The 25,714-nt window shown below is 35.6% G+C and overlaps 5 protein-coding genes and 1 long non-coding RNA gene across 6 annotated transcripts; 4 read left to right on the top strand and 2 right to left on the bottom strand.

Moving 5' to 3' along the window:
* Window positions 111-2,818, top strand: LOC104744735 (probable alkaline/neutral invertase A, chloroplastic). Its single transcript, XM_010465833.2, has 6 exons — window positions 111-921; window positions 1,034-1,193; window positions 1,366-1,577; window positions 1,666-2,165; window positions 2,278-2,326; window positions 2,412-2,818. Exons 1-6 carry the CDS (start codon window positions 262-264, stop codon window positions 2,736-2,738), a joined length of 1,908 nt encoding a protein of 635 aa, XP_010464135.1. The 5' UTR covers window positions 111-261; the 3' UTR covers window positions 2,739-2,818.
* LOC104744734 lies at window positions 846-1,916 on the bottom strand. The gene is made up of 4 exons (XR_760674.2): window positions 1,825-1,916; window positions 1,470-1,708; window positions 1,110-1,218; window positions 846-938 (listed from the first exon to the last, which is right to left on the bottom strand). It is a non-coding gene; the product is annotated as an uncharacterized LOC104744734 (long non-coding RNA).
* On the top strand, window positions 5,124-6,412 carry LOC104744733. The gene is made up of 3 exons (XM_010465832.2): window positions 5,124-5,287; window positions 5,607-5,755; window positions 6,118-6,412. Exons 1-3 carry the CDS (start codon window positions 5,182-5,184, stop codon window positions 6,193-6,195), a joined length of 333 nt encoding a protein of 110 aa, XP_010464134.1. The 5' UTR covers window positions 5,124-5,181; the 3' UTR covers window positions 6,196-6,412.
* On the bottom strand, window positions 10,491-11,424 carry LOC104744732 (transcription factor bHLH150-like). The gene has a single exon (XM_010465831.2). The coding sequence runs from the start codon at window positions 11,297-11,299 to the stop codon at window positions 10,667-10,669; it is 633 nt and encodes a 210-aa protein (XP_010464133.1). The 5' UTR covers window positions 11,300-11,424; the 3' UTR covers window positions 10,491-10,666.
* On the top strand, window positions 13,686-18,978 carry LOC104744731 (lon protease homolog 4, chloroplastic/mitochondrial-like). Its single transcript, XM_019236925.1, has 19 exons — window positions 13,686-13,973; window positions 14,387-14,452; window positions 14,572-14,763; window positions 14,840-14,905; window positions 15,064-15,105; window positions 15,235-15,390; window positions 15,444-15,542; window positions 15,657-15,722; window positions 15,836-15,922; window positions 16,020-16,059; window positions 16,229-16,400; window positions 16,530-16,654; window positions 16,755-16,885; window positions 16,971-17,075; window positions 17,168-17,284; window positions 17,410-17,577; window positions 17,664-17,765; window positions 17,847-18,533; window positions 18,641-18,978. Exons 1-19 carry the CDS (start codon window positions 13,758-13,760, stop codon window positions 18,812-18,814), a joined length of 2,811 nt encoding a protein of 936 aa, XP_019092470.1. The 5' UTR covers window positions 13,686-13,757; the 3' UTR covers window positions 18,815-18,978.
* Window positions 20,406-23,179, top strand: LOC104748033 (lon protease homolog 1, mitochondrial-like). The gene is made up of 11 exons (XM_010469728.1): window positions 20,406-20,423; window positions 20,505-20,686; window positions 20,786-20,910; window positions 21,003-21,133; window positions 21,227-21,331; window positions 21,421-21,534; window positions 21,625-21,792; window positions 21,869-21,973; window positions 22,054-22,232; window positions 22,545-22,899; window positions 23,003-23,179. The coding sequence occupies exons 1-11, from the start codon at window positions 20,406-20,408 to the stop codon at window positions 23,177-23,179; spliced, it is 1,659 nt and encodes a 552-aa protein (XP_010468030.1).

The following is a 25,714-nucleotide window of genomic DNA, read 5'->3' as shown; positions in this document are numbered from 1 at the left end:
GTAAACACACATTAAGCAAGCAAATCTTTAATATTTTTGACTTGTACACAAATAGGAATTTTCGAAAATGAAGTTTGGTGTATTAATAGAAACCTTAATGCTTGATGCGATCAAAATAGCGGTAAACTAGTTCCAAATTCCACAAACATTTTTTCTTCCTAATACAGATTTTCCCATTTTGAGGAATCACAAAATTTTCAGATAAATAACGAACACAAAAGAAGCCTTTTTTTAATCTAATTAGGTAATTGGATCCTGATTATGAATGCCATCACTTTTCTTGGAAACTCAACGATGATGATACCTTCACAATGCATTCTCCGTGCTTTTACAAGAATCTCTCCATCTAAATACATCCGAGACCCTGCGTTTCGATCGTATCCTTCTCGGTTCTCAAGCTGCGTAAACCAAAACAAGAATCCGGAATCAAACAGAATCCTCACACCCACAAATGCTGTACCATTTTGTACCGACAGGCAGAGCTCTGTTACTACAGCTCAGGTTGTTTCTGAGGCAAGAAGTCTCTCTGCTTCCACCACCTGCGCGAATGACCCGACCGTGGGTAAAATACACACCAAGAACGGCTTAAATGTGAAGCCTTTAGATCTGGAGAGGTTAAAGGGAGATGAGAAAGATGAAGAGGTGATCAATGGAGATGACAAAAGGGTAAACGGAGATTGTTACGAGGGTATTAAGAGCAATGAATCCGAGGAAGAGGCATGGAGATTGCTGAGGGACTCTGTAGTGACATATTGCGATTCCCCTGTAGGAACGATGGCTGCTAAAGATCCAACAGACACACTGCCATCAAACTATGATCAGGTCTTTATTAGAGATTTTGTACCTTCGGCTCTTGCTTTTCTGCTGAAGGGAGAAAGCGAAATTGTTCGAAATTTCCTTCTTCACACACTGCAGTTGCAGGTATTGATGCTCATTCCCTGAAAAAAAACAGAAAATGTTGTTTAATAGCGAAGAGTTTGCATTCAAATCAAATATATGAACCTTAGTTTTGTTATGTGTGTTGTGATTCCAGAGTTGGGAGAAAACAGTTGACTGTTATAGTCCAGGACAAGGATTGATGCCTGCGAGTTTCAAAGTCAGAACTTTACCTCTCGAAGAGGACAAGTTCGAAGAGGTTTTGGATCCAGATTTTGGCGAAGCAGCTATAGGTCGTGTTGCTCCTGTTGATTCTGGTCAGTACTTTGCAGCTTCTTCAATCTGCATTTTCCCATAAATAGAGTAAGAATGGATTGAATTGTTGATTCGTGGTAACAAAGCATAAATAATTGTTGATTCTTTCAGTTTGGCAACATAATAATTGAACAGTTTGATTCACACATGCTGGTCTAAATAGAAAATTTTCAGGTTTATGGTGGATAATATTGTTGAGGGCATACGGGAAAATCACAGGGGATTACTCACTGCAAGAGAGGATAGATGTGCAGACAGGGATAAAGATGATTGCGAACCTGTGTTTAGCTGACGGATTTGATATGTTTCCCACACTGTTGGTCACTGATGGCTCTTGCATGATAGATCGACGAATGGGTATCCACGGTCACCCTCTTGAGATCCAAGTAATCACACATATAAGTTCATCTTGATTATAATTCTCAAAAAGAAAAGTTTGACTAACATGGCATGATGATTCTGTTGATCTCACAGGCTTTGTTTTACTCCGCTCTACGGTCTTCTCGTGAGATGCTAACTGTAAATGACAGCTCCAAAAACATAATAAAGACAATTAGCAACAGGCTCAGCGCTTTATCTTTTCACATTAGAGAAAACTATTGGGTTGACAAAAACAAAATCAATGAGATTTACCGTTACAAGACAGAGGAGTACTCTATGGATGCCACTAATAAGTTCAATATCTACCCAGAGCAGGTTTCTCCGTGGCTAATGGATTGGGTTCCTGAAAGCTCTGACTGTGGATTCCTGATAGGAAACCTCCAGCCTGCTCACATGGATTTCAGGTTCTTCACCTTGGGAAACCTCTTGTCAATCATCTCCTCATTAGGAACACCAAAACAGAACCAAGCTATATTAAATTTGATTGAAGAGAAATGGGACGATCTCGTTGGTCATATGCCGCTTAAGATATGTTACCCGGCTTTGGAATCTTCAGAGTGGCATATAATAACCGGGAGTGACCCAAAGAACACGTGAGTTCTTCTCTGTTCCGATATTGATACTTTTTTCTGAAGTAGTATACAATAATTATATCTGCATATACGTTTTAAATGATGGACCAGACTTCCTTTATATGTTCTGTAGGCCTTGGTCTTACCACAATGGCGGGTCATGGCCAACACTTCTTTGGCAAGTAAGCATGAGTTTTTAATCAGACTACATATATATATATCTGCTCGTGCTGTACATTAATTCACATGTGTTAAAATTTTTGTTAGTTCACACTGGCATGCATCAAGATGGGTAGACCAGAATTAGCAGAGAAAGCAGTTACCTTGGCAGAGAAGAGGCTCCAAGCTGATCGGTGGCCAGAGTACTACGATACAAGAAATGGGAAGTTCATTGGAAAACAGTCCCGGCTCTACCAGACATGGACAATTGCTGGCTTCTTAACTTCAAAGCAACTATTGCAAAATCCTGAAATAGCATCTTCCTTGTTCTGGGAAGAAGACCTTGAGCTTCTAGAGACTTGTGTCTGCGTTCTGACCAAAGCAGGCCGGAAGAAATGCTCTCGAGCCGCAGCAAAGTCTCAGATTCTTATCTAAATTGGTTTTGTCCATAAACAGGCTTAGGATATAAACAATCCTGTTGCAACAAATGTTATACAGGTTAACAAAACTAATAGTACAACAACTCATCTGGTGTGTATATATATATATGTTTTCTAAGAAATCAGATGAAACATAACATAACTAAAAACCAACGTTCATGTTCTTACTAACTTGACCAACAAACAAGAGTGATTACTTAGTGCACTTAATCTCTAACAAAATTCCTGTCTCTAAACCTAATGATAATCCAACGAGAACTAACCAGAGTTTAGCTGGATTTATTAAACCAAGTCATCAATGTCAAGAGAAATATACAATATCGAAAAAAAACTCACGATTTATAGGTTTGTTTTCCTGGACTAGGAGAAAGCCAAGAGCCATAACCCTCGTCTGCCATAAATCCATATACAACTTTCATGCCAACAAAACTCTCAGGAGCATTTCGTCGAACACGTTACAAGCAGATTCAACCACCATTCTTTGCTCCTTTTTAGAGCACCAAAACAATTAATCATGGATAATTTGATGTCATGATCAGGTCATGATACTCTTCTCCGAGATCATCTCATATGCATAAACCGTTTCCTTCCACTTGGACACACAACAGAATTAAACATTCCAATCCCAGACAGGAATTTTGACAAACACCTTGTGAGCGTAAATACAAAATATCTTATTTTCTCAAAAATAGTGAGGTAATGGGCTGGGCCCATTATAAGTCAAATAACTGAGTGAGTGTCTGAGTGGATCTATTTCCCACCAAACGACGCCGAATTAAGCAGCCTCCTGAGGCCTGCGAATTCGGTTTATTCGGTTAATTCGGGTCGGTTTATTCGGTTATCGGGTTATTCGGAATCTGAAAACTCTACCGAATCTAACCGACTAATCGATCGGTTCGGTTCGGTTCGGACACGGTTATTTCGGTTCGGAGGTTCGGTTATTTCGGTTTTAAGTGAAACTTGTCAATAAACCAACAATGTCGAACAAACACAACACAACAACAACTAAATAGAATATGATCATGAATCACTGTGTCACATCCTAGAGCTTGACCACAGTACCGACAGTTGGCGAGGGCCTGATCATGTGCTTGCTGAATAAAATGCTCCCAAACCGGAGATCTATGAGCTGGCTTTTTCCTCGGTTGAGACGGTATAGTAGAAGTTGTAGCCTGAGTTCGTCGTCTCTTCCCACCAACTGGAGAAGCTGTCGGACCATCATCAATCTCTTCTTGTAGAACCGGGTCAATGTTCTCTTCCCCAGAGTCATGAGACATCTGTTAAAAACAACAAGTGAAAAAGATCAGTCCAAGTCTAAAGACTAACACTAACAGTACAAACAAAAGCAAAGATCAGTCCAAGTCTAAAGACTAACACTAACAGTACAAACAAAAGCATAGATCAGTACAAGTCTAAAGACTAACACTAACAGTACAAACAAAAGCATAGATCAGTACAAGTCTAAAGACTAACACTATCGGACATCAAAAGCAAACAATGAAACCAAACCCAACACATACTTAGTTCTAACTACAACAGACATCAAAAGCAAAGAATGAAACCAAGAACAAGACATACTTAGTTCTAACAAGTAACAACACATACTTAGTTCTAACAAGTAACAACACATACTTAGTTCTAACTACAACTATCGGACATCAAAAGCAAAGAATGAAACAAAGAACAAGACATACTTAGTTCTAATAAGTAACAACACATACTTAGTTCTAATTATAACTATCAGACATCAAAGGCAAACAATGAAACCAAAGGATACTTAGTTCTAATCGGACAACATAAGCAAAGAATGAAACCAAACCCAACGAATGAAACCAAACCCAACATAAGCAAAGAATGAAACCAAACCCAACTATCGGACATCAAAAGCAAAGAATGAAACAAAGAACAACAAATCCTAGAGCTATACAACGAATCAAAGACGGACAACAATAAAACAAAAGGATTAAGACAAAAGGATTACACGATGCTTTACAACAAAAGGATTAAGACAAAAGAACTTACACTGAAGATTAAACACAAGGTTGATCAGGACAACACAGGATCAGATCAGAAACTCGAGAATCTCTTTCTCTGTCGCCGCTAAGAGGAAGAGTTTAGATAGATTAGGTTTAGGGTTAGAACTAATGATATAAACCGGTGTATTAGCTTATATACCTAGGGTTAAATTTCGGGTTTCCGTCGGTTTTGTCTCTCCGAACCGAACCGAAGACAAAACCGAAATTTTTTGAAAACCATTCCGATCGGAATCAAAAAACAAATATAACCGAACCGAATTGTCCGAATCTCGGTTCGGTTCGGTTCGGACAATTCGGTTCGGTTCGGATTCCCAGGCCTAAGCCTCCTCCTTCACGAGTAGAAAATCCCAAACGGCCAAATCCGAGGGTTCGCTCAGACGACGTGAAAGAAGAGCACCGACGATGGCGTGGGCACGATTGATTCAGAGCGCGAGAGCAGCTTTAGGGAAAACTCCCTCGTCTTCGACTCTAGGCCTCCCCAGATTCTACTCCAAACCTACTTACTTCGGTGCGTGCTTTCTATTCCTGCGTTCGGATTGAATTTTTGGTGGATTTTGCTTTTTACTATGTAATCTAGTGGCTGAGAAATTTGCGTGTCGTCTTTAGTCTCTACGAATTTTCGAGTGATATGGAGGTTTATGAGTAAGCTTAGGCTTTTGATTGCTTGGCATGTTTCGATTGGGTTTCAGATCCATTTTCTTATCCTGGAATGATTCAGTGATTGTAGCAATCCATTAATCAGTTAAGATCAATGTGATTAGGAATTTTGGTTCTGAAGATGTGGTTCTATGTTTGATTCTTGTATATATATATGGTGGGTATTGTAGTGAAGGTTGGGATTCCAGAGTTCCTAGGCGGGATTGGTAAAGGAGCTGAGACTCACATTGCCAAAATTGAAACTGAGATCGGTGACCTTCATAAACTGCTTGTGACTCGTACCCTCCGACTCAAGAAGCTTGGCATCCCTTGCAAACATGTAAGTATACCCACCCCAAGTCTCACTTTTGCTTCAATATTCATTCATTGCCCATTTGGTTTCAACTATCTGAAACTATGTAGGGGATTAGATAGTCCTATTATATTGGATACGTTCCTTTACATCATTGTTTGGACTCTTGAAATTTTCCATTTTTGAAGGGATGAGTGAAAGAAACTGATCGAGATATCCTTATTTCCTGATCCTGTGGGGATAACTTCTGCTTTGTTATTATCTGAAAGTTGATTGGGTTTAGGAAACAATGTCACCTTATACTTGTATATGTTCTGTTGACTCAGTTTTTCACTATCCTATCTTATATTGCCTATGGATTTCACAGTGCTGAATTTCTGTTTTTGCAGAGGAAACTGATACTGAAGTATGGCCAGAAATACAGGTTAGGGCTATGGAAACCTAGAGCCGACGCTATTAAGGCCTGATCAAGTCTCTATGTTTGAACTGTGAGTCTCTCATGCTGGGTTTCACTGTCAAAATAAGTTGTAGTACTTGAATGATCATTGTCAAACCAGTTCAGTATTGAACAATTTAAACAGTAGAAGTAATGTTTGTTTTGATGGTTTTGATGTTTACGGAAGTTACTTTAACAACCTAGTGTAATTTCGCAATTCATCTATAATAGTTTTCTCCACTAGTCTAGATACAAGTGAGCATCTCCTTAAAAGTAGCCTACAGATTATGAAAGTGGCTTCCAAGTCTCCGCACTTGTTAATTATGTAAAATTAGTAAACGCGATCACTAGTCATGAACACTGAATTCGCGAGATTTGGAGGTGCAACAAAGTCACCAACATGTTGAAAAAGTTTCCCCATCAAAGTCATGACCCTTTAGCTGTAGATAAGATATGTGACCATTGGATTCAAGTACTTGGATCAGTCAACAATTTTGACTGTAGAAAAGTTGATAACTTGTCTCTTTGGTTGAAAAACATTGACACTTAAAACCCAAAAGGCAAAAGCCGTCACCGGATCGGTCGGCAGCGTCTGTGGTCCAATGGTAACAAAGAGACAAAATATCAGATCATGTCCTCATGTTCTGATGGGTCAATTCTTTCGGGTCAACGTGTATAAAACAGCCGCATTGAGAATGACACTTATTAAACTTGCCGATGCTATAAGAAAATGACCACTCCTCCATAACGTTGGGCCATTTTTGGTGTTAATATATGGTTGTTGTGTTAGTACAAAAGGGATCCCGAAAATGGCAAAATTTCAAGGATTTTGCTGAGTTTTGTTGTTATCAAATTAGCCATAAGTAAACATGCTTTAAGGGCAAAGTCCGATGTTCCGAAAAACACAGAAAGATAAAAGAAGGTCCAAATTTTGGGGGTCGAGACCTATCATATTTCATATTTGCCTGGTCGAACCATAACTCGTTTGTTTTTCATCAATGTATTATTTTTATCTATAGATGATGATGTGTCCACCATGGAAATCACATGTCCATTTTCTATATATTATGATGTTTATAATGGAAAGTATTACGAAGACAAAATAAAAAAAGTCTACATTTTGTATCCAAATTAAGAGAATTAGCAATCATATATATTTGGACCAGCCCGGATTAAGACCACAAATACTCTTTGGAGTCTTTTAGATAAGAGACCGAACGTGAACCATTTGGCAACCCTAAACACCGAGACAAATATCAACAAAATGCAAGCAACTACTTTGGTTTTTTTTTTTTACGTTTTCAACGGAGGCTTGTGCTTCACGAAATATATGCATGTATCGTCCATTTCGATTTTCGGATTCAAATCAGGCTAATCCCTATATAGAAGGTTATATGAGAGCAAGCACGAGGATAATTATAAAAAAAGGTGTAGGAGGCGGAGGAGGTGAGAAAGTGGTGGGTGGTCCTTGAGCCTTGAAGGAATCAAAGAAGACATCTCACACTTGACCCCAATTATTATGCCACCTTCTCTCTCACGTCTCCATCCGTTTTCGTTGTCATCTCTTTTTTTCTTGAGGCTTTACTCTTCGAACGTGTCACCTCTTTAATGGCAAAATCTTTCCTCTTTCATTTTTTTTTTAAGCCAAAAATATTAATCTTTTCATATTCGTGATGAAAATGTCGTCGATAATACTTATTAACGCATTTTGTATCTAACCTTAAACATTATCATCATTGAACTCACACCCAACATAATGATCACAGCATATCTTAGATTTTCTATAGTTTTTCTTTTCTTTGTAATTATAGTCCAAAAAGACTAATACAATGGATCGCCGTTGGAGATCATATATAAGATTTTATCTTATAGCTGGATAAAAATCATGATATATATCGAAAATGCTTTAACTGGTTTGCATAAAAACGCAATGGATACCACTTGCAACCACAATTGGTTACATGTATTGTAAATTTTTGTAGCGACGTCCGTGTCTTTGTTATTTGGACGTTACTCGGGCAAGCTACACGCTAATTTTCATATATAATTGTTAGTACTAGTAATTTCCCTAATATTGTTTCTAGATATCACATACTTGGTTGGCATCTCGCGAAAGGTATACGTTGCTCACTGTAAGTCTATAACTAAGTGGACCAATATAATTAATAAACAAACAAACCAAGTCAAAACCCAAATCCCTAAATGATCTTTATCACATTCAGTTCAAGTAGTTTTCGTCTTATTATGGGTTTAGTATATCAGTTGGTAAAAACCGATGATGCACAAAAGATTCTGAAAAAAAGAACATCACGAAAAAATACACTTCGAATGTGATTTTTAAAATGAAAGGATCGTCGTCACTAATGAATCGATCGATCTTGTCATAAAATCAACTATACCCAATGCGAAAACTACTCTAGTTTTAAATATGTTTTTTTTAGTCGGCAAATATATTATTATTATTGTATTCGATTAACGTATTTTTTAATTTTTTTTAGTTTTGACGCATTTGTAATATCAATTAAATTCCAATCTTTTTTTCAGTTTTTTTTTTTGAGTTTCTTGCTTTAAGGTTCACTAGTTATGCAAAAAAATAGTAAGCTCAGTACAATTCATAAAGAGAGAAGCTAGAACACCATTTCTAGCTCAGCTCCCATCAATCTCACATGCGAGATTTGTACATATATATCAAGCATAAGATCTCTCTAAACAAAAAAGGATATAGAAAAAAAAAAGATCTCTCTAAAAGAAAATATATAATCCTAAACAAAAAGATCTCTCTAATCTTGATAAAGACCTAATTCCAAGTCTTCTTATCTTATATGTCTCTCGGTAAGTTTTTAAGTGTGGGACCTATTACTTCAGTAGACATTCAGTCCCAACGCCATACATACATTACCTCGTTTCTCAAAGACTGTTTTGACAGCACGTACAAGTTAAAAATAAATTATAGCCGTTTTGCCTCAAAAATTGTAATGGTAGAGTAAAATCTGAATCTGAAGAAGCCAACAATACATTTGGAGGCAATTCATTACCAAGAACATGGTCCAGTATCTCTCCTAGAATTATTCTGATTTTTTTTTGATGAATTTCAGGTTTAAGTTTCCAACCAGAACCTTTTTCACAATATGATATCTAGGATCAAGCCGTTGCAGAGACAAAGTGATGTTGTTTATCATATCCGGTAAATCAACAGACTCAGTCGTGCAGTTGCAATAAAACAGCAAATAGATGATCCAGTAGACCCATCATAGTGAAATAAGATGTTAAGATAAAAGATTAGAGAAGAACTTTTGAGATAAGAAAAGACAAAATACTTGATTAAACGATTTTTTTTCTTTTCACAGTTATGTGTCTTCCTTAGTTGATAAATTTATTTTAGAAATTACAAACCATATAAATCAAACTAAACTGGTTGGCTTTGGTCTAATATAATTCCTCTTTTGCCATGTACGAATTTAGCTATACCAAATAAAAGATAACCCTGATCCATTTTTGTGAGGACAAAGTATGATATATGCACTCATTTTGTTTCACAAAGTTGTTTATATGTAGGACACACGAAAGTCGTTTTAACTTATTATCATATTTTCTTATTAAATTAATTTTCGTACAAAAGAGAAAATTAAAACTGTTCGAGAAGAAACTAAATTCAGATAAAGAGGCCTCACATGCGACGCACTATGAGCAAAAGAGTCGGACCGTAGGGTCGTCATGCACATGCCTTCTCGTCTATATTTATACTTTTATTTTAGTATTTTCAATTTTTTGGCATATAGCTTATTAATATCAAAATTAGTCTTTCTTAAATATTACTTCTTCTTTTTTTTTGGTTAAAATATAACTTTTAAAATTGTGTTAGGTGAATGAACGATTGATTTTCATATCCGATGTACAGTACAACGTACGTAAAAAAAGATACATCTTTAGAAAATTAAAACAAATAGATTTCTTGAAAATTTTGAGAATGTTCTTTAACGTTGATTTATAGAATTAAATGGTCGAACATACTGATCAATCTTTAGTCTTTAATATGATGTGAATTCTTGAGGAAAATTTTTCATCCTCCAATTCAGACTTCCGATGAACACTTTTTTACCTATGGGTTAATCTTTATAATATATAAAGTTGTCATGAGCATCATCAACATATATGTGGACTAAAGACAAATGGTTGGATTTAAAAGTTAATTTCTGGAATTACGCTTCTAGTAATATTTGAAACACTTATTATATAGTCTTATAATATTCAATTATTTCTAGGAATCCCAAATTTTTAAGAAAAAAATATTTACAACTCAAAACTTGTGAAACGACACCCCAAAAAAATAAAGAAGAACAAAACATAGTATTTTCGTCCAACTCGTGATGATTTTGACAATTTTGTTTTGTTTTTTTTTGAGGACAAACAAATCATTAAAAACAATAATAATAGATTCCGATGATAAATTAAAATCGTAAAAAGAATTAAAATAGCACACACCAAAGGCTTATAATCTTCGGCTATGAAGCCGAGCCGATCTTATCAGACGGCTGAAACTCGGACAGAATCTTTGATAGAGCTGTCATGGCTCGGACTTGCATTTCCAACGCCGCTATGTAATCCACTGTCTCATCCAAGAGCTCCGGTAACGCAGTTCTCCGACAACCCGGCACCAACCCACCCAAAACCCTAACCCTATTCCCCACTGCCGACAACTTCCTCCTCCTCCCACCACTTCCCCTTACCCCCTCAGCCAATGCCCACGCCGGTTTTGTATTCCTTTGCCGCCGGCGCAGACTGGTCCCTACTCGGCTCACCAATATGGCTCGGCTCCATCGGGTTGCACCACGAGCCGTCGTCGCCAGCACTTTGTCGGCCGTGTCTCGGACTGTTGCTGAGCTCCGCCTCGATCGCCTAAGAGCGTCATAGAGTTTCAAAGAATAAACCTTTTGCGACGACGTGGCTCTCCATCTCTGACTAAGATGGATCGCCGGAGCTTCTGAGCTTCTCCGTGATCGACGGAGAGCCTCCAACAGCTTCGGAGCGAACACTCTTTGCCCTCTTTGCAATCTCCGGCGAAGAGGGATTGTTTCAGTCCCTTCTACATCCGGAGACGTCGAAGGGTTCGATCCATTTCCTTGGTCAGAAGTCATTCACAAGAAATCTATATAGAAAACCACGTAAGAAACGTTTTTATTTGTTGTTTCTTGATGATGTTAAATCGAGTCAGAGAACAATGTGTCGAACTCTTTCTTCTTATATTATGATAATGATATAGAGTAATTGGGAGGGACATCTATATATATAAAACATTTGGTAGATATTGGAGTGGCCATTCTTAATTATATTATTTTCTATATTTATTTATTTATTTAGGTTTCTCTTTGTCTTTTTCGAATTGAATACCTATAATTTTTAGATTTCTTTTTTTCTCTTCTTCTTTAATAATTAATGTACGTCAAAAATTCACATTGGCCAATATGATGATTGACCTGGTGAAATGAATAAAAACAAAAATCCTATAATAGTAAATATTAATGCATTTTTAGGTTGGAACACAAAGATCTTTTCTTTCTTTCGTCGTGGAACAAAAAATATCCATCTTCATTGCGATATTTTACACATAGGCAAAATATGAAACTTTTTACGTACCTATTTATGATGGTGAGCGGCGATAATTTATGTGTGTTCTTTGTAGATTTTTTAGTTATGAAAAGAACAAAAGTGGCTATGGAGCCGGAGGAGTTTGATGTAATTAATGTGGAGGGCAATGATTGGTGGCAATATAACCAATAGATAGAACAAATTGCTATCAAACAAAAATTTTAACATAAAGAAACAAAAAACCTATAATGAGATTTTTTTTTTTTTAATTTAAAGAAGGAACCAAAAATATATAAAAGGGAAAAGAATAGGAAAAAAGAGAAGATGCATGTGACGGTGTTTTATTTCACGACCTTCACACCTTCCTTAGGCTTAGTGTTGTGGCTATTTATCATCCACAATTTTTTTCGCCCACAATTTCTCTATTTTTTCTTTCTTTCAAATATAGTATTTTTTCCAGTATTTGGTGTTTTGCGAAACATATAACATGTTCTTTATATTTTTCTTCCTTTTCGGAAAATAATAATTTGATTTAGTTGATTCTTTTTTTCTTTCGAAAAGCATGAAATATATAGAGTTTTGGATTGCACTTGTCAATCACTTCTTACGTTGAAAGACAAGTCATATATATACATACTAAATAACGTTATATTTTCTCCTTCAAAAATGTTTATATCCATATCAAGAACTAACTAATTAATAACTTGTACATAACATACGTCAAAGATTCTTAGTACTGTATATATATAGCTCAAATTCATAAAGTGTTGCATTGAAACACGCATGTTATATTTATNAAAAAAAAAAAAAAAAAAAAAAAAAAAAAAAGACAAACTATTACAAAACAAAATACGTTTCAAATGACAGACGTGTCAATACAATTTCAGACTGCGGTATTGAGCAGGATTTGTTTTCACTGATATATTTTAGCCTGACATTTTTTCTTTGGTTGTCTATTCAAAAGTAATTTATTGAAGCTGTTAGAAAGTTAAAAACATNATTTTTTTTTTTTTAATTTAAAGAAGGAACCAAAAATATATAAAAGGGAAAAGAATAGGAAAAAAGAGAAGATGCATGTGACGGTGTTTTATTTCACGACCTTCACACCTTCCTTAGGCNCAGAGAGATTTGCCTCCTTGCGTCAGACACGCTTTGATATACTCTTCCTAATTTATTAATTTTCCCTCTTTATGTTTTGTTTATTATTCCCAAATCAAATGATGATTAGTTGTTATCCTCTATTGATGATTATTTGTTATCCCAGTTCAGGACAATTATTTTAGTAATGATGACAATGATTTCTTTGACGAAGAAAATATTGGTCTCAACTTCAAAACTTTTTTTGTATTACTACTTTTTTCTTAAAAATATACTAGTACTATTTAAAGACGAATCTTTCAAAATTTTCTGTCAAAAACATTGATATACAATATGTAAAAAACTAAAGCTTATGAATTATTTAAACGGAGCACGTACATTGCATGCAGCATGCGAAACCAAGATTAACATTATTTGAGGTATTATATTAATTAGAGTACTAATTAATTGTAATAGACCGGTTAACAGCCTATTGCATGCAGCATGCAACTTCTTTTATTTTCTTAACTGTAATAGACCGGTTCAATTTCACTTTAACCATAAAAAATTTCCAAGCAAAAAAGAGAGTGCTATAATGTTTTTCTAAAAATAAAATTTCGAAATTGAAAAGCCCATGGCCAGGAATCAAGTTGGCCCAAAATTTAGCTAACGACCTGAATTTCTCTTACCGGGTCTTGTCTGGTTAGGACAAGCATGCTAAAGAAACGACGACATTTTGGAGGCTATGTACGTCCTTTTCCCATAAATACGTTTTTTTTTTTGGGGAAGGGGGTTTATGAAGGGCTTTTGACAGCAAGTCTTTCTTCTTCGTCTACAGAAACTTCAATTTCGTACGGTTTCTTGCCTATTAGGGTAAGCTTAAACCCTAAATTCTCAAATTTTGCTACTCAAACATCTTCCTCCCCGATCATGTTGAAGCTCCTCGTTTCGAACTTGTACTGTTCACATCACCTGACTCCGGCTATTCGAGTCCGGTCTAACCCGGTTAACAGTCTATTGTTCAAGTCACTGACTCAGCTAACAGGATGGAACCGGAGTTCTTTGGGTCTTCGTGCTTTCTCCTCCGACACAGATTCCTCTGCCGCGATTGCCTCAACTAAAACTCACCTCAACGATTGTCTAACGGTTTGTTCAAATTTTATTATAAAGTTCACTTTTTTATTTTTCTTCACCCCCGACCCATGGGGAGTTTTATGATCATAGGGAATGTAGGATTCCAAGAATCAATTCAAATGCTTTAAACTTGGCTGGTGCTATGATTTTTCCATAGATCTAAGATCATAGAGAAATTAAGTCAATTGACAACTTTTTTTCTTTATAATTCTTGCGATTTGGATGTTAAAGCTAGAACCTTTACAGCATTAGTAGGGAAATTCGAAATTTTGAAGAAGTTTAGTGTTTTAATGGACCATTCCTAGTTTAACAGCTAGGCAAAGATTGAACCTTTTAATACAAAATACCCATTCCCAAGCTTAATTGCAGGTTATATAACATTGGTACGATTGTTTTCATTAAAGCTTTTTGTTGCTTCATTGCAGGTTATAGCATTACCGTTACTCCACAAGCCTCTTATTCCTGGTTTTTACATGCCAATCTATGTCAAGGTGTGTGTTACTTCAGCCTAGTTTTGGATACCTATTTTTGCATGTCCATTAGATTACTACTGCCTTTGATGTTTGCTGTCTGCTTGCGTTTTTCTGACATTGTATGAGCTCTTGTGTAGGATCCTAAAGTACTTGCAGCTTTACAAGAGAGCAGAAGACAAAAATCCCCATATGCGGGGGCTTTCCTTTTGAAGGATGACGATGCCGAGTCAACTGATTCATCTTCTAGCTCTGAAACAGAGAATATTTTAGAGAAGTTGAAAGGAAAAGAGTTGTTTAACCGGATTCATGAAGTTGGCACACTTGCTCAGGTAAACTCTTGCCGCACGTTAATTAACCGGATTTATGTCTCTGTTTGAAAGACATAACCATTTACCAAATTTACAGATTTCAAGTATCCAAGGTGAGCAAGTCATCCTTATTGGTCACAGACGACTTAAAATAACAGAGATGGTAAGTTAATAGAAATATTTCTCTGAAAAGGATCAAAAGTCCATGAAAAGTTAAGATTTTAAAGCTCAGAAGCTGTGTGTATAACTTCCACATGTGTCTTCAGCTTATCAAGTTATGGCTCACTCAGTGTAAAACCATGTACTTTGTTTTTTTCACAGGTGAGTGAAGATCCTCTTACCGTCAAAGTTGACCATGTAAAGGTGTGTTTCTGTTTTAACTAGTCTATCCTTTTATGAATACGAGTAGGGGAGCAAGACATGCGGTTTCTGTTTCCTTTTTGAATTCTGAAATCTAGATCCTTTGTCACGTGTTTCTTTGTTACTTTGCAGGATGAGCCGTATGACAAGGACAATGATCTCATCAAGGCAACATACTTTGAAGTTATGTCGACACTTAGGGATGTCTTAAGGACAACTTCACTCTGGAGAGATCAAGTTCGGACATATACTCAGGCATGTTCTCTTTATATCTGGCACTGCTTGCGAGTACAACCTATGTCAGAGTATCGGTATCTTAGTAGATTTCTCTTTTTTTATAGCATATAGGTGACTTCAGTTATGCAAAGTTAGCCGATTTTGCAGCCGGGATCTCTGGCGCTAACAAATATCAAATTCAGGGGGTTCTTGAACAATTGGATGTAAGTAGTTTAGCCATTGTCACGTTTTGATGCTGAGATTACCTCAAAGAGAATGATATATATATATATTTTTCCATTCTTAGCCAGCTTCTCATATTGTTTTCTTTGATCCAGATTCACACACGTCTGGGGGTGACGATGGTATTGGTGAAAAAAGAATTGGAAATTAACAAGCTTCAAGTACTTTATGCCTTCTTCACTTTCCTGCATCTGTCCAGCTGACTCGTGCTACTAGATTTTTGAAAATGTTTGTTTTATATATACTGATCTCATCTCTTTAAATTCGTGTTTAGGAATCCATAGCAAAAGCTTTTGAAGAACAATTTAAAGGCGAGAGACATCGAATGTTACTAAAGGAGCAGCTCAAGGCTATACAAGCGGTTTTTAACTCGCCTCCTCAACTTATGTCTGCTCTTTTTATGGGTGTGTATGATGTATAGCATTTTTGATTGATGACTGTTAAATGTACCAATGCAGAAGCTTGGCGTGGAGACAGACGCCAAAACCGCACTTTATGGTTAGTACTACACTAATACTAGTCTACTACTATAAGGATATTTTCGATTCAAACTTTGAGATCGCACCACTGTGAACTCATGACGCCTAGTTTTCTTTGTTTTGACTTCCGAGAGCTGTGCATCAATGAGTGTACAACTACTGAAGCTAAAGTCTGTTCTTTTCTGCAGAAAAGTTTAGGGGAAGGATTGACCCTATTAAAGATAAGATTCCAGAACATGTACTAAAAGCAATAGAAGAAGAGCTTACAAAACTGAAGATGTTAGAAACCAGTTCAAGCGAGTACGATGTGACCCATACTTACCTTGATTGGTTGACCGTGTTGCCTTGGGGAAAATCCAGGTTTGCCATTTGCTTCATGCTTATGTCTTGAGGAGAGTTATAACAACAACACTCGTAGTTGATTTATTTTTGTGCATACATTGATTGAGGAATCTCATTTATTATAATCAAATCTAATTTGGTATGCAGTGATGAGAATTTTGATGTTTCACGGGCAGAAAAGATTCTTGACGAGGATCATTACGGATTATCTGATGTAAAAGAAAGAATACTAGAGTTTATTGCTGTGGGGAGACTTAGAGGCACTTCACAGGGTCATCATATCTTTGCCTTTCTATTTCATTCGTCTTTGGTAAAACCTTTTAGCTTCATTTATAAGTTCTGAAGGTGAAAATTTGTAAAATGTGGCAACAGGGAAGATCATTTGTCTATCTGGCCCACCTGGAGTAGGTAAAACTAGCATTGGGCGTTCAATTGCACGTGCTCTTGACCGCAAGTTCTTCAGGTTCTCTGTTGGAGGACTATCCGATGTTGCTGAGATTAAGGTATATAATATACTACATGAAAAATTAAACTGTACTTTTAACGCTGTTTATGAAGTTTTTATAAATAATCTTATACATTGTTTAGGGGCATCGTCGAACATATATTGGTGCCATGCCTGGAAAGATGGTGCAATGTCTAAAGACTGTGGGAACAGAAAATCCTCTTGTTCTGATCGATGAGATTGATAAGGTAGCTTGATTTTTAGTATTCAATATATGTTAGCTTGGTTTCTCAGTTTCAGCTTAAATTTTTTGCAATAATTGTCTATGGTTCCTTGGCAGCTTGGAGTAAAGTGCCACGATGGCGGCCCAGCCAGCGCAATGTTGGAGCTTTTGGATCCAGAGCAGAATGCAAATTTTCTAGACCACTATCTCGATGTTACTATTGACTTATCAAAGGTTTTTCATGACCATTTTTTTCTTCTCTTTACATTTCTCATTTCCAATTTCTTTCTTCGCATGTGTATTGGTTTCATAATAGGAAGTTTGTGTTTGAAACTTAGGTCTGATCAAGTTTATTGCAGGTTTTATTTGTATGTACAGCAAATGTGATAGATACGATTCCCAGGCCTCTGCTAGACAGAATGGAGGTGATTAGTCTCGCAGGGTATATTACTGATGAGAAGATGCAAATTGCTAGAGACTATTTGCTGAAAACTGCGCGCAGAGATTGTGGCATTAAGCCTGAACAGGTCTCACTCACAACCAGTGTTCCTCAGTCTCCTGTCATTTCTGATGTCATTTACTGTTTTGCTCAAGTTGTTTGTACTCTTTCCAGGTTGATGTGAGTGATGCAGCTCTTCTTTCCTTGATAGAAAATTACTGCAGAGAAGCAGGCGTTAGAAATCTCCAGAAGCACATGGAGAAGATTTTTCGTAAGGTAAGTTTTACAAGTTCACTGAACATATTCCAAACTTCTTACTTGGACCCTCAGGATCTAAAATGATTGATTTTCTTACAGATTGCTCTAAATCTTGTGCGCAAAGGGACATCTCTCGAAGTGCCTGCAAATTCTGATGTTGTTACTGACACTGAAGATAGTAAACCTTTGGCCAAGACTGATTTGGAATCCCCAGAGGCGACCTCTGCAGAAGGATCCACTGTGTTGACAGATGAGTTGGCAACTGGGGATTCAACAGAACCAAAGACTGAGCAGAGCGTAGTGGTAGCTGAAACGGTTGAAAAGTTTGTGATTGATGAATCAAACCTTGAAGACTATGTAGGCAAGCCAGTATTTCACGCAGAGAAGATCTATGAACAGACACCAGTTGGTGTTGTAATGGGGCTAGCTTGGACATCCATGGGTGGCTCAACATTGTACATAGAGACAACCTTTGTAGAAGAAGGAGAAGGCAAAGGCGGACTTCATATAACGGGTCAGCTTGGGGCTGTGATGAAAGAAAGCGCAGAGATAGCTCACACAGTGGCCAGAAGAATAATGCACGAGAAAGAACCGGGGAACCAGTTCTTTGCGAAATCCAAGCTTCATTTACATGTTCCTGCAGGAGCCACACCAAAAGACGGTCCAAGCGCAGGTTGCACCATGATAACTTCGTTGCTGTCACTTGCCATGAAGAAGCCTGTAAGGAAGGATCTTGCAATGACAGGAGAAGTCACTCTGACCGGTAGAATTCTTGCAATTGGCGGCGTAAGTAGAAGAAACACACACAACAGTTAGCTTTTTAGTAACCAATTTCTAGTAAGCCTCAGTTTAGTGTGTAATACACAAAATCTCTCTGTGTCTGTCTTTCTCAGGTGAAGGAGAAGACTATAGCCGCAAGACGGAGTGATGTGAAGGTGATAATACTCCCAGAGGCTAACCGGAGTGATTATGATGAGCTGGCAGAAAACGTGAAAGAAGGGCTCAATGTTCATTTCGTCGATAAATATGACCAAATTTTCGAGCTAGCCTTTGGCTATGACCATTAGAACAACTGACCAGATTTTCGAGCTCGCCTTTTGGCTCTATGACCGTTATATATAACAACATGTCTAATTTAGGCTGATTTTATATCTCTTCTTGGTTGATTGTCACCATTATAAATGTTATTTATGTAGTTTTTTTCTATTAAGCAACTCTATAAATTAGTAATATCGGGACCATGATATTTTATTAATTTCTAGTGATATTAATTTATTTATAAATTAATATTTCTTATTTTATACTGTAAATAATATTTATAATGATATACTTTATTTTTTAAAATTCTTAAAATTATGTATTGGGACAATTTTTTTTTTTTGTTGAAGGTATTGGGACAATTATAGCAATATAAGATTTGACTTTCAAATGTTATAAATTTTATGGTTTTAGAATTAAATTTGTAATATTTAGACAACATTATTGACAATAAATTATAAATATTATAAATAAATTCACTTATACACATGGCGTACATATATTTAAATTATATTATGAATAATAATATCATTTGTCACATTTTAATAGCTTTATGAAAATGATGTATATTTAGAAATTGAAAACTTCAAAAAAATTTACCTATTTTTCTGATATGTTAGAAAATATTTTATTTCATTATAGTTTGAATACCACATATATTAATACTTATAAATTAATATTCTATACATGACATGCTTATTCTTTAATTTTTTGTCGACTAAAATTTGTGCCCTCTAGTTATAAAACTTTTTCAAGTAAGAAAAATCAATGCATATGACGCCATTGCAAATGTTTTTAAAGCATTGTAGTATAATTATCTAGAATTCCTAACTGACCAAAGAAATGCACAATCTGCCTCTTGTTATGATATAGCTTGTTAAATATTTTCTGGAGCAAGTTGGGTTAAGCAAAACATAACTTGTAAACGCATCAAACGCGTAAATATATTTTTACTTGTAAATGAAGTGTACAAAATATCCACCCGACCACAAATTTCTAACAAAAATAATGGTGAATTAAAACAATCAAAGGTTCTCAGAATATGAGTTCTTTTAAAACAATCTCCATGTATATATACTTATAGCCAAAAACGTCTTACAAGTCAAGCAAATTTCCTTTTCTTTTTAGCATTAGTGAGCATAGAAAAAGTAAATTTCAAACAAAATTCATATTCTTCTACTTAATTAAATTGGTAATTACTAAATAAATCTTAAATTTTAACAATTCCTTTAGCAATCCACGCGGCTGTATACAGATTTACATAATTTCAATATTTTGTTTCGAATTCATGTTTGACACAAGAAATGATAATGAGACAAATTAATTTCCTATGCCATCTAACTCCAAAATCTTCCATCATCCAAACTCTAAAATTCTTTACTTTCATCAAATTAGTTGTAATTCTTGATTTCGTATACCTTCAGCTACCCTACCCTACAAAAGCATAACTCTCCTCTTTTTGCTAAATATTTACATTTTTAAGTAACATGCATTTGGTGATTTTCCTTTTTAGTCGAAATGTAGTCTAAGGAAACTCTTTTCCTTGAAGTTAGTACATATGCGTATATTAATCAATGAAAGTAATCTAATTTATGCAGGAGCTTGGATTTGATTACAAAGATGATAAATCTTGTTGTGGTACGTACCAATACCATCGTAAGAGTATCTTTAATTTGAAGTAATCTTATATCATGATCATTAGATATCTAAAAACAATAGTTCTCTTTGCAGCAAAAGTTTAGGGAAAGGATTGAGCCTAATAAGCTAAAAATCCCAAAACGTGTATTGCAAGTTATAGATGAAGAGCTTACGAAACTGGAGGTGTTTAAGACCGGTCACGAATTTACTATTGCCCGTAACTACCTTGACTGGTTGACCGTTTTGCCCTGGGGAAAATACAGGTTTTTGCTCATGTGATATTTAGTTCATATATTATGCTCATGTGCTTGAGGAATTGCATCATATCTGTAGTTAAGTAATTTGATTTATTTTGTGTGCAGTGGTGAGAATTGTGATGTCACGAGTGCAGAAAAGATTCTTGATGAGGATCATTATGGCTTATCGAATGTAAAAGAAAGAATAATAGAACACGTTGCTGTTGAAAAACTTAGAGGCACTTCACAAGGTACGTAGTCGACCTCTAGGGTTTGTTGATTTTACATAAAACAAATCATATCCTTATATATATATATATTTTTGTATAATTATGTTAATCAGGGAAGATCATTTGTCTTGCGGGTCCTCCCGGTGTTGGTAAGACTAGCATTGCGCGTTCGATTGCGCGTGCTCTTCACCGTAATTTCTTTCAGTGCTCTGCTGGAGGGCTATCTACGGCTGCTAACATTAAGGTAGTTTATCTACACAATTGCGTTGATCATAAACATATAAATAAAGGATTAAGGAATTGAAGATGTTAATCTCTTATAATACCTTTTATTTAGGGGATTCCTCGAACAATATACAACGGCACACCGGGAAAGATGGTGCAATGTCTAAAAAGTGTGGGAACACAGAATCCTGTTGTTTTGATTGATGAGATTGATAAGGTGATACTATTTGGATTAATTGGTTTGTAACATTCAAGAATATTATGTTAGTATTTGCACTAATTGTTTATAGTTCCTCGGTTGATTAGCTTGGAAGACACATCACTGGCGACACGATCGACGCCTTGTTGGAGCTTCTTGATCCAGAGTTGAATGCAAATTTTATGGACCACTATCTCGACGTTCCCATTGACCTATCAAAGGTTTTTTTTTCTTTTTTCTTAATGAGAATTTTATCATCTGATTTGCCATTTAGAACTTATAAAGGCTAATACAAGTTTTTTTGGTTACAGGTTTTCTTTGTATGCACAACAAATGTAATAGAGAAGATTCCTACTCCTCTGTTAAACAGAATGGAAGTGATTACTATTGCAGGATATCTCTTTGCTGATAAAATGCATATAGCTAGAGACTATTTGGAGAAAACCGCAAGAAAAGATTGTGGCATTAAGCCTGAAGAGGTCTCATCTTCTGATGTTTGATATTCATATATACTCTATTGATATTTGAATACTTTTTGTTTATTTATGTTACCAGGTTGATGTAAGCGATTGTGCTCTTCGTTCCTTGATAGAAAATTACGGCAAAGAAGTAGGAGGAGTTAGAAATCTCCAGAAGCAAATTGAGAAGATTTACCGCAAGGTAACTTGCTAACAAAGTTAATGGAACACTCAATAATCTAACATCAATAATCTAACATCAGTCATGACTTTAATGTACAGAGTGCTCTTAAACTAGTACGAGAAGATACATCCGATACAACACTTATTGAAACAGCTAGAAAGGTTTCGATTAAAGAATCGAACCTTGCAGATTATATTGGCAAACCGATCAATTTCGAGACCAAAGTAGAAAAGATCTCTGAGCAGCAGTGCCGTGCCAAAGTCAATAGAGGCCTAAGGCAAATAATAAAATATGTAGCTTCTCACATTCTATTTTTGAAATTTTTTTTATCTTATTTTTAGTATAAAAAAGGAAATATAGTTCATTTTCAAAACAAATTCTTAAAAAACAAGATTTAGTAGCTAACACAAAGGAAAAACAAACAAATTTTCCATAAATGTGTATGATATGAGTCTTGTTTCCAAAAAAATCCTATAACATCACATAAAAATGAATGTTCAGCCTAATTTAGGAAAAATGTGACCTATTATGTATGTATTTTTTTGTTTTTGTCGCTTAATGCAAATGCCTTTTTTATATATACGACTAGAGGAATAGGGTACATTGAGACCAACGTTATCGAAGAAGATAAAGGCAAAGAGAAAGGCAAAGATGGCCTCTCTGTCATAACGGGCCAGCTTGGGAATGCGATGAGAAAAAGTGTGCAGGTCGCTAGCACGGTTGCCAGAAGATTCTTGCTCGAGAAAGAACCCGAGAACCCGTTCTTTGCGAATTCCAAGCTTCATCTACATGTTACAGGTAGTAACAAATCAAATGAAGGTCCTAGCGGAGGCTGCACCTTGATCACTTCCTTGGTATCACTCGCCATGAAGAAACCTGTGAAGAAAGATCTTGCAATGACTGGAGCAGTCAATCTAACCGGTAGAATTCTTCCAATAGGCGGCGTAAGTCACACGCACACACTAGAATTTTCTACTCCATTTTAGCTGTTTGATAACCAATTTTTGTATTAAGTGCTTTGTAATACACCAAATCTCTCTCATTCAGGTGAAAATGAAGACTTTAGCTGCAAAACGGAATCAGATTAAGACGATAATACTTCCAGCTCTTAACCGGAGAGATTTTGAGGTGCTCCCACAAGATTTGAAAGAAGGGCTTGATGTTCACTTCGTAAGTGAATATGACCAAATATTCGATATAGCATTTAACTATGATGACCATTAATTAGAAGAAATCTGACTTGCCCTCTAACTTGGGACTTGGCGTCTTTGCATTCATGTAATCATCGATTCTTTAGTTAATTCTTGAGGCTAGTTTTCTTCTAACTATTCTTTGTTGATTATTTTACCATTATGATCTTTTTTTTTTCTTACTGCCGGATGGAATGTGAGTGATTCTGTGACATATTTTTCACTAAGTTGGGTAATTTTGATTTTGTGATTGGATTTCCTTAGGCATACTTTATAAAAGAATATAAAGTGGAAGTGGATAAACTGACCTTCATTGCTTCGCTTTACTGTGGGTCTTGTGAAACCTTGAAGGTATCACATAAAACGGAGAAGAAAAAGAAAACAACTTTTTTTTTTTTTTTAATTTGGAGCATGTAGAAAAAGGTCCAATCAAGAGTTACATCTTTGGGTTAAGATCTTTCAATTACTTTATATCGAAATCCATTAATAGCACAAAATCTGATAATGAGACAAAAGCCCCACGCCATCTTAAAATCAATCAATTCCAATATCTTCATCTTCTTTTGGTAGTTGCAATTTAATCCATTTTGAACACACATAGATATCAAACACGACTACGTAGAAAATTTTCCAAAATAACAAAGAAGTTGTAAAATACATAAATACTGAAATAACGTACGGTTTTGACGTTTTAAACTAGGTTTTACGAGTTCCCTAAATTTATTGAAAGACAATTTAAAAGTAGTTTTAGTTATTATTTTTTCTTATTGTTAATCGGGAAAAAACCCGAAAAAATCGCTGTCTATTTTTTATTTGGACATTTAATATCTCGTGTTATTTTATTGAAAGAAAAATATCTCGTCTATTTAATTTTGTCATTAAATATCTCGTCTATTTAATACATATATAAGTGTTAGTAGATTCATAGTTTTGTCATATCGGCTTTTTCGGGTTTTTTCCCATTGTTAATCCAAAATAGTTTGTTATCATCCCTCACATATTTTGGATTTTAAGCTTATATTGCATATATAATACATATATATATATATATATGTAGATGATCATCAGGTAAAATATCAAAACGAAAATAAGGAAATTTTATATGAGAAAATGAGTCATCAAAGCATTTTGAGCTGCAGCAAGGATAGATATCATATATCTTGTGGTACGGTAGAGAATCTAGAGATGCATGAATCAAAACCATGGATCATAATAAAGAAAACAAAAAAAATACATGAAGTGAAAGAGTCACTATTATTTAATATTACGTATATGGAAAGCCATAAGAAAAGGCAATAGTGACCGTACCCTACAAATATTTCAAGCATACATGCTCGCCTCATCAATATAAAAGAGAAAATCACGTGTGAATTTGAGTGTTATAGATAAAAATAAGAGAGAGAGTGAGAGAGTGACAGGCTGACCAACCCCATCAAAGTGTGTGAAATGCCTAACAAGCCAAAAGATGTGACAGGCTGACGTTGATGGTGGAGATCGATCTTCCCTTTTTTTGAGTACCAAACTACCAATCAAAAAGATATGAGTCCTGTACATAAATACCATCTAGTGATCATAAACTTCAAGTAGTAACTAAAAACATACTTATTTTGTAATTTATACTCTTCATTCATAATTGGGCTGAACTAAACTTGATCAAAATGCATATGTAACTGTTTTTTTTTTCTTTTTTTTTTCTTCTAAAGTTTAAATAGTAGAACCATTATAAGATCAAAGTGTTTAGTTTGATTTTTACTAGCTTTCTTGACACAACGTATTGGTGTTTATCTGAACCTAATGAACTAATTACGTCGAATCACATTTCAGATTTTCTGATGTCATCCACCTAAGCGAATATTTTTAAAGGTGATTGTAGAATGATTATACAATCACATTAATCAAATCTATAATGATTGCATGGTCTTTTGTAGTGTTAAAGTAAACAAAGAAAAAAGCTACACAAAGTTGGAAATCTAAGTAACGCACGCGTGGTGACGGCTTATAACGATATAATTTTCTTGGGTTCTTTCGAAATTTTCTTTTTAAAGATAACAAACAAACAAAATTAAATTATATAATGTTTATTTCATTCATAAACTTATATGATTGAACTGGGCCATAAAAAGGGTTCCGGATAAACCGCATGGATTACCAAATCAAATTTGTTATTGTCCAATAAATAATTTAACTAAACCCTAAGATTTAACTAAAAAAATCAGGTACGTTGAAAAAAAAAATCAGGTACGGATAGGTACGGATACAAAACCCTAAGATTTAACTAAAAGTACGGATAGGTACGTCTATATATTCTCTTAGCGAGGCAAATCTGAATACGCAGAGTGATAAAAGGAAACCTAAAGTAACGAAAACAAAATAGAGATGGAGAGATCACGAGAAGAAGAATCTCAAGCAGGAGATGGCGGCAACAACAATCATCATAGCAGAATTGCTGATGAGGTGACTCCTTTTCTAAGTTATCTGCATCGTACTCTCTGTTTCTACTTTGCTCTATCCTCTCTCTTTCCTCTTGCTTTGTTCTCTAATATGTGCTCTCTTCTTCGTTCTGTTTCAT

The sequence above is a fragment of the Camelina sativa genome, chromosome 15 (genome assembly GCF_000633955.1).
Source record: "Camelina sativa cultivar DH55 chromosome 15, Cs, whole genome shotgun sequence".
Lineage (NCBI taxonomy): Eukaryota > Viridiplantae > Streptophyta > Magnoliopsida > Brassicales > Brassicaceae > Camelina > Camelina sativa.
Note: the sequence above shows the minus strand (reverse complement) of the source record. Positions and strands in the feature narration are given on the sequence as shown.

Coding starts and splice junctions, on each gene's coding strand:
- LOC104744735 (XM_010465833.2), top strand. CDS start 262: ATGAATGCCATCACTTTTCTTGGAAACTCAACGATGATGATACCTTCA. Junction 1,194..1,365: donor TGTTGCTCCTGTTGATTCTG/GTCAGTACTTTG, acceptor GAAAATTTTCAG/GTTTATGGTGGATAATATTG. Junction 2,327..2,411: donor GGCCAACACTTCTTTGGCAA/GTAAGCATGAGT, acceptor AATTTTTGTTAG/TTCACACTGGCATGCATCAA.
- LOC104744733 (XM_010465832.2), top strand. CDS start 5,182: ATGGCGTGGGCACGATTGATTCAGAGCGCGAGAGCAGCTTTAGGGAAA. Junction 5,288..5,606: donor CTCCAAACCTACTTACTTCG/GTGCGTGCTTTC, acceptor TGGGTATTGTAG/TGAAGGTTGGGATTCCAGAG. Junction 5,756..6,117: donor TTGGCATCCCTTGCAAACAT/GTAAGTATACCC, acceptor CTGTTTTTGCAG/AGGAAACTGATACTGAAGTA.
- LOC104744732 (XM_010465831.2), bottom strand. CDS start 11,299: ATGACTTCTGACCAAGGAAATGGATCGAACCCTTCGACGTCTCCGGAT.
- LOC104744731 (XM_019236925.1), top strand. CDS start 13,758: ATGTTGAAGCTCCTCGTTTCGAACTTGTACTGTTCACATCACCTGACT. Junction 15,391..15,443: donor ATATCTGGCACTGCTTGCGA/GTACAACCTATG, acceptor CTTTTTTTATAG/CATATAGGTGACTTCAGTTA. Junction 15,923..16,019: donor AGCTCAAGGCTATACAAGCG/GTTTTTAACTCG, acceptor GTACCAATGCAG/AAGCTTGGCGTGGAGACAGA.
- LOC104748033 (XM_010469728.1), top strand. Junction 21,535..21,624: donor TTCCCATTGACCTATCAAAG/GTTTTTTTTTCT, acceptor TTTTGGTTACAG/GTTTTCTTTGTATGCACAAC. Junction 22,233..22,544: donor AAAGTCAATAGAGGCCTAAG/GCAAATAATAAA, acceptor ATATACGACTAG/AGGAATAGGGTACATTGAGA.